The following is a 7,734-nucleotide window of genomic DNA, read 5'->3' as shown; positions in this document are numbered from 1 at the left end:
ACACACGCGCAAGCCCCGTCACGTGACCCGTCTTCCGAGAGTATATATCACGACCCGCTAATCCATAATAATAATAATAATAATAATAATAATAATAATAGCAGTGGTGGGCGGTCAGGGCCAGTAAAATCTTCTCTGCTCACCTACATTTACAACATAAATTCTAATATTTGTTCCATGAAATTGTATTAATTTATTCCATCAGTTTCTTCTCTTCATGTGGTAGTGTTTCTCTCGGCTGCACTGCTTCAGTACGTGTATGTGGATGTTAGATTTTTTTGTCCAATCAGATTTCAGCCTCTATGTGCTGCCATGTGAATCTAATCTGCACAGTATCCCACACTGCCCCACCACACTGTCCCACACTGCCACACACTAACCAACACTGCCCCACACTATCCCACACTGCCCCACCACACTGTCCACCACACTATCTCACACTAACCAACACTGTCCCACAGTATCCCACACTAGCCCACCACACTATCCCACACTACCCAACACCGCCTCACACTATCCCACTAACCAACACTGTCCCACAGTATCCCACACTGCCCCACCACACTGTCCACCACACTATCCCACACCAACACTGTCCCACAGTATCCCACACTGGCCCACCACACTATCCCACACTACCCAACACCGTCTCACACTATCCCACACTAACCAACACTGTCCCACAGTATCCCACACTGCCCCACCACACTGTCCACCACACTATCCCACACTAACCAACACTGTCCCACAGAATCCCACACTGGCCCACCACACTATCCCACACTACCCAACACCGCCGCACACTATCCCACACTAACCAACACTGTCCCACAGTATCCCACACTGCCTCAACACACTGTCCCACACTGCCCCACCACACTGTCCACCACACTATCCCACACTACCCAACACTGTCTCACACTATCCCACACCAACCAACACTGTCCCACAGTATCCCACACTGCCCCACCACACTGTCCCACACTGCCCCACCACACTGTCCACCACACTATCCCACACTAACCAACACTGTCCCACAGTATCCCACACTGCCCCACCACACTGTCCACCACACTATCCCACACTAACCAACACTGTCCCACAGTATCCCACACTGCCCCACCACACTATCCCACACTACCCGACACTGTCTCACACTATCCCACACTAACCAACACTGTCCCACAGTATCCCACACTGCCCCACCACACTGTCCCACACTGCCTCACCACACTGTCCACCACACTATCCCACACTAACCAACACTGTCCCACAGTATCCCACACTGCCCCACCACACTGTCCACCACACTATCCCACACTTACCAACACTGTCCCACAGTATCCCACACTGCCCCACCACACTGTCCACCACACTATCCCACACTTACCAACACTGTCCCACAGTATCCCACACTGCCTCACCACACTATCCCACACTACCCAACACTGTCTCACACTATCCCACACTAACCAACACTGTCCCACAGTAACCCACACTGCCCCACCACACTGTCCCACACTGCCCCAACACTGTCCCACACTGCACCACCACACTATCCCACACTTACCAACACTGTCCCACAGTATCCCACACTGCCTCACCACACTATCCCACACTACCCAACACTGTCTCACACTATCCCACACTAACCAACACTGTCCCACAGTAACCCACACTGGCCCACCACACTATCCCACACTACCCAACACTGTCTCACAATATCCCACACTGTCCACCACACTATCCTCACTGTCCACCACACTATCCCACACTACCCAACACTGTCTCACACTGTCCCTCACTGTCCACCACACTATCCTCACTGTCCACCACACTATTCCACACTAACCAACACTGTCCCACAGTATCCCACACTGGCCCACCACACTATCCCACACTACCCAACACTGTCTCACAATATCCCACACTGTCCACCACACTATCCCACACTACCCAACACTGTCTCACAATATCCCACACTGTCCACCACACTATCCTCGCTGTCCACCACACTATCCCACACTAACCAACACTGTCCCACAGTATCCCACACTGGCCCACCACACTATCCCACACTACCCAACACTGTCTCACACTGTCCCTCACTGTCCAACACACTATCCCTCACTACCCAACACTGTCCCACCACACTATCCCACACCACACCACCACACTATCCCACACTGCCTAACACTGTCCCACAGTATCCCACACTGCCCCACCACACTGTCCAGCACACTATCCCACACTACTCATCAATGTCTCACACTGCTAGACCACAATATCCCACACTGCCCAACAGTGTCCCACACTGCCCAACACTGTCCCACCACACAGTCTCACACTGCCCCAACACATTGTCCCACACTGCACAACACTGTCCCACACTGCACCACCACACTATCCCACACTGCCAGGTTCCTCTCAATGTTTCTTACTCATAACAACTAAGGGAGTTTTTCTTCTCACAGTCTCCATGGCTTCTCATCAGCGAAAAACACACATCATTCACCTTCACTCTTACATTCTGTAAAGCTGCTTTGAGACAACATCTGTTGTGAAAAGGGCAATAGAAATAAACTTGACTTGACTTGACACCATCCTACACTGCCCCACCACATTGCCCCACACTACCACACCAAAATGCCTCCCTACTGCCCCACTGTATTACCCCACACTGTCCACCAACCCTGCCCCACACTGCCCCACCACATTGCCCCACACTACCCCACCACACTGCTTCACCACACTACTGTTACTGTATACAGGATATTTTTACCTGTGTACACACACACACACACACACACACACACAAACACACACACAGACAAACACACAGTTTTTTAAAGATGCACTTCTTTATTGTTGAAAGGGACGCGTGTGTACGATGAAGTAAAAAGTAATAGGGGGTCAATAAACAGAATTAGATTATAGATGATGAGGGTAGATGAAGGTTGTTGATGGTAGGTGATGATCAGGGTAGATTATGGTAGATTATTTAAATGGTAGATTATGGTAGATGTAGAATTTGTAGCGGATTAAGGAGTAATATGGTCATGTGACTCGTTTACACAAACGAGATATGTGATGACATCATCAGGCCACAGGACAGCCATGAACACTGACAGCTCCTTTAATGTGCAGCGATGAGTGGGTGAGGTGGACACTGTGCTGGTTAATAGACAGGTTCCTCATACAGCCTACATAACTGCTCTTCATCTTCACAGGAAGTGCCACATCTCCTGTAGGTGTGGTCAAACACACACACGCAAACACACACACACACACACACACACACACACACACACACACACACACACACACACACACACACAGTAACCATCAACAAGGGTAAGTTTTTTACTCCTAATTTGTATGTGTGTGTATATGTGTTTATGTGTGTGTCTGTACGTGTCTGTAGGTGTGTGTACGTGTGTGCGTGTGTGTGTGCGTGTGAGACAGACCTGGTGCTCCTCCTATGAACACTGGCACTGACACGCTGTGTTTCTTTACCGGAACCCGGGTTCTGATGACACGCTTCTGCTCTCCATCCACATCCAACCTCAGGCCGCTGCTGTCTTTCACCACTACACACACACACACACACACACACACACACACACACACACAGCTTTATTAATGCACTATACATTGCATTATTATATATGAACACACAGTGTGACCTCTGACCTTCAAGTTTGTGCCAGTTTCCATCACATACGCTGTGTGTGGAGGGACCAATCACCGTCTCATTATTCACCTGAACAAACACCTGCTCAAACACATGCACATACACACACACGGTGATGAGAGTAAAAGAGAGAGGAATTAGGACACACGTGGGGGTAAGACAGAAGTGGGTGTGGCTATCACCTGTCCATCCTGCAAGTAGATGCTCAGGTTCTCCTCAGGTGTGATGAAACGCAGTAACAGTGCTGAGGCCACACGGGGGCGAAGCTCCATCACCACCACCATCTGCCCACCCACACTGAGGGTTTGGTCTGAGGATCAGTGCAAAGGGGATGAGTTGTGGCAACAAGAACTTGTGTGTGTGTCTGTATGTGTGTGTGTGTGTGTGTGTGTGTGTGTGTGTGTGTGTCCACGTGTGTTACCCAGCATTGTGTATCCTCCCTCCTCAAAGAAAAACATCCCAGCTTCCCTCTTTCCCTCTAAACACGGGGTCACTCCAAAACTGCGAGGGACGGAGGAGACCAGTCGTCCATTCACACGCAGATCTTTCACACACCCCGAGAACCCGGACCTCACCTACCCCCACACACACACACACACACACACACACACACACACAGATAAAGAGAGAATTAGACATATACACTTTAAGATGTTAGGAATATCTGCATGTGTGTATATGTGTGTGTGTAGTTTTAGTAGTGTATCAAGTGTTTTTGTGTGTGTAGTATTAGTAGTGTATCAGGTGTGTGTGTGTCTGTGTGTGTGTGTGTGTGTAGTATTAGTAGTGTATCAGGTGTGTTTGTATGTGTGTGTAGTATTAGTAGTGTAATAGGTGTGTGTGTGTGTGTGTGTGTGTAGTAAAAGTAGAGGAACAGGTGTGTGTAGTATTAGTACTGAAGTGTGTGTGTGTGTGTAAGTTTGTGTGTGTGGCATCAGTAGTGAAATAGGTGTGTGTGTGTGTGTGTGTGTGTGTGTGTGTGTGTATGTGTGTGTGTGTGTGTGTGTGTGTGTAGTATCAGAAGTGAAATAGGGGTGTGTATGTGTGTATGTGTGTACGTGTGTGTGTGTGTGTGTGTGTGTGTGTGTGTGTGTGTGTGTGTATGCGCACACCTTGATGTTCTTGTTGGTGTGTTCAGTTGGAAGGCTGCCGATGTACAGTGGATCTTTCAGGTTGAGGCTTAAGCTGTTGCTTGGACCTTCATCCTCCATCACCTTTTTATCCACAACCAACACACCCCTGCTACCGTTCCTCCAAAACACCACCTACAGGAGCCACACAGCTTAATATCACTGTGTGTGTGTGTGTGTGTGTGTGTGTGTGTGTGTGTGTGTGTGTGTTTGTGAGAGAGAGAGAGTGTTACCTCATGCCAGTTTCCATCGTTGTGTGTGTGTGTGCTGTGGAGCTGCAGGACATGTTGTGAAGAACCGAAGGTGAAGATGAGTTTACCGTTAAAAAGGAAAAGCGCCATGAAGTCTTCATCGCCCTCACCACACACACACATGATCATCCCCCACCCTGATTGTGTCCTCAGTGACAGGGAGAACTCAGACCTGCACACACACACACACACACACACACACACACACACACACACACACACACCATTTGAGTTAATTTATTCCTAATATAGCTGAAAGACTGTGTGTTTGTGTGTGTGTGTGTGTAGGTTTCACCTGTCTCTAATGACCTCAGCGATGTCCTCATATTCCAGACGACTGTCCCCAGTAAAATAATGGGCGTTACCCACAGCAGGTGGGCGGGGTGAGAGGTGACATGATGATGCCTTCTGTCCTGGAGCAGCTTGAGGTTTATCATGAACTCCCAGAATGCTTTGCAGAAGGACAGGTCTGTCTCTGCTCACCTGTCAAAATATCACATTTACATATACTTGTTGGGAATAGACATGAGACCAGTATGTCAAGTCAAGAGTCAAGAAGCTTTTATTGTCATTTCTACCATATATATATATATCTGCTATATTACACAGTGAAATGTTCCTCCAGAACCCCAGTGCTACATAAAACAAAACATAGCTACATCACACAACATTAAGCTACATAACAGAACACAGAGTTTAGGACTAAAGTAAGTATTTGAAAAAGTCGGGCTAAAGATGCAAAAAGCACCATTTTGGATCTAAAGAGGCTGCAGAGTGTGTGTGTGTGTGTGTGTGTGTGTGTGTGTGTGTGTGTGTGTGTAGCTTTACCTGGTATAAGGTTGCAGTGTGTCGGGCAGAGCGTGTGTGTCGCACAGCAGGAGGCAGCATGTCTACAGGACAATCCTGCAGAGACACGCCCACATTTTCACTGTAACGCTGGAAATCCTCTGCCTCGATATCGCGGTCCTGCCTATAGAGAGAAAGAGAAACAGGAAACAATCGTCTCGGAAAATCGGGTTTGTGGAATGTGGTGGTGTATCCGACCAAAGGGGACAGGCCAGTGATGAAATCCAGCACGATGTGGGACCAGACTAGCCCAGCGGACTAGCCCAGGTGACCCCTTTAGGGCTCTTCTGTTTTGTGCAGGTAGGAGTCGCAGATGTCTCTTCAAACAGTGGGGCCCCAGAAACTTTGCTGGAGCAGGACCAAGGAACGGCGGGTGGCAAGGTGGCAAGAAGGGAGAGTTGTGGCACCACTGGAGAGTTTGGGAGTGCTGCTGGTCAGGAATGTAGAGTCTGTGTTGTGGACAACCATCAGGGACCAGTTGGCCCAACATAGACCACTGTACCCTTTTTTTCAATGTCCAGGCTAAGAGCACACACAATTATAGAGGAGGGGAGTATTTACTCGGGTGGGAGCTCCTCTGAAGTATAGCCGGTAGAGGGCATCAATTTAGCAATTTCTGGACCCTGGACAATAGGACAGAGAAAAGTTAAATCATCTGAAGAATAGCCCCATTGCACCTGACAAGGATTAAGATGTTTGGTTTGGTTTGGGACTGGTTTTGGTTTGGTTTAGTCAAGGTTGCAATGGTCCATCCACAGAATGAAGGGTAGTTTGGAGCTTGACAGCATGGAGTTCCCGATCAGGTAATTCTTCTTAGCTGGGTTGAGGTGGCAAAAGAATAATGAGCATGAGTGGAGGCAGTTATCTTGTGCGTCTCACTGAGACAGTACAGCTCCCACTCCCCAGTAGCCCCAGATGAACCTTCATGAATAAAAGTAGATGAACCCCAAGAACCTCCGCAGCTGCTTGCAGGGGTTGGGATTGGATAACTTCCTGACTGCCTAAATCTGAACTGACTTCATTTGTATGTTGCCTGCTGAGAGCACCAGGAAAAAGGTGCTTGTGATGAGGAATTTGCACTTCACGGATTTGACATAGGTTATTCCTAATCAGACACCAAAGCAACAACCGCACATGATGGACCCTGAACAAACACAAAGCAGTTGAGTATGGTTCACAGTAAATCATTAGCAAATGTCTGGACCAGGTATTCGTAATGGCCAGAAGGATGTTGAAACTACTTACTCTCTTTCTTTCCTCTTTTGTATTTATACATTGTGTTTTGTTTATACTGTATACTAGATTATGTCTCTATTCTTTTATATATTTGCATTTCTTTTTCTTTGCTGCTGTAAGAGAGAAATTTCCCCACTGTGGGACGAATAAAGGTTTATCTTATCTTAAACTCTTGGATGTAATGCTTCATGGAGTCTCTCTCGGGTCCCAGGCAGCAGGTTGATGGCGCAGGTCATGGTAGGCAGCCCATGCTAAAACATGATCAGGTATAGGGGTTGATGTTCCTGATGCGACGGGACAGGTGCAGGGAGAACCGTGTTTTTAAATAAGGAAGAAAATTGCAGACGTCCCGGAAATGTTGGCGGCAGATGGCTGCTCGCTCAGGAGTGCTCTTCGCAACCCCAGAAGAGAGTGTGTGCCGGCTAAGTGTATGTGTGTTTGTGTGTGTATAACAGTGCATTTGTTTTCATAGGAGTGTGTGTGTGTGCGTGTGTGTGCGTGTACCTGCTGATGTAAGCATAACTGATACAGCCAGTGAAGTTGTTGATGTTGCTCTGATCAGATCCTCCATAGTAGA

The 7,734-nt window shown here is 48.1% G+C and overlaps 2 protein-coding genes across 2 annotated transcripts in view; one reads left to right on the top strand and one right to left on the bottom strand.

The window, feature by feature from the left end:
- Positions 1-7,734, top strand: part of ccn6 (cellular communication network factor 6) — a 32,889-nt gene that overhangs the window by 22,705 nt on the left and 2,450 nt on the right. The gene's annotated exons all lie outside the window — the stretch shown is intronic.
- Positions 2,843-7,734, bottom strand: part of lama4 (laminin, alpha 4) — a 24,105-nt gene continuing 19,213 nt past the window's right edge. Inside the window, exons 31-40 of the mRNA XM_046874168.1 lie at positions 7,662-7,734; positions 5,904-6,045; positions 5,371-5,558; positions 5,058-5,247; positions 4,807-4,959; positions 4,116-4,269; positions 3,877-4,004; positions 3,694-3,775; positions 3,468-3,590; positions 2,843-3,245 (exon numbers count right to left, since the gene is read on the bottom strand). The exon at positions 7,662-7,734 is cut by the window's right edge and continues 83 nt beyond it. Of these exons, the coding sequence (XP_046730124.1) occupies positions 3,100-3,245; positions 3,468-3,590; positions 3,694-3,775; positions 3,877-4,004; positions 4,116-4,269; positions 4,807-4,959; positions 5,058-5,247; positions 5,371-5,558; positions 5,904-6,045; positions 7,662-7,734 (1,379 nt within the window). The 3' untranslated portion in view covers positions 2,843-3,099. The remainder of the gene's footprint in view (positions 3,246-3,467; positions 3,591-3,693; positions 3,776-3,876; positions 4,005-4,115; positions 4,270-4,806; positions 4,960-5,057; positions 5,248-5,370; positions 5,559-5,903; positions 6,046-7,661) is intronic.

This window comes from Silurus meridionalis, chromosome 18, assembly GCF_014805685.1.
Source record: "Silurus meridionalis isolate SWU-2019-XX chromosome 18, ASM1480568v1, whole genome shotgun sequence".
Classification (NCBI taxonomy): domain Eukaryota; kingdom Metazoa; phylum Chordata; class Actinopteri; order Siluriformes; family Siluridae; genus Silurus; species Silurus meridionalis.
Note: the sequence above shows the minus strand (reverse complement) of the source record. Positions and strands in the feature narration are given on the sequence as shown.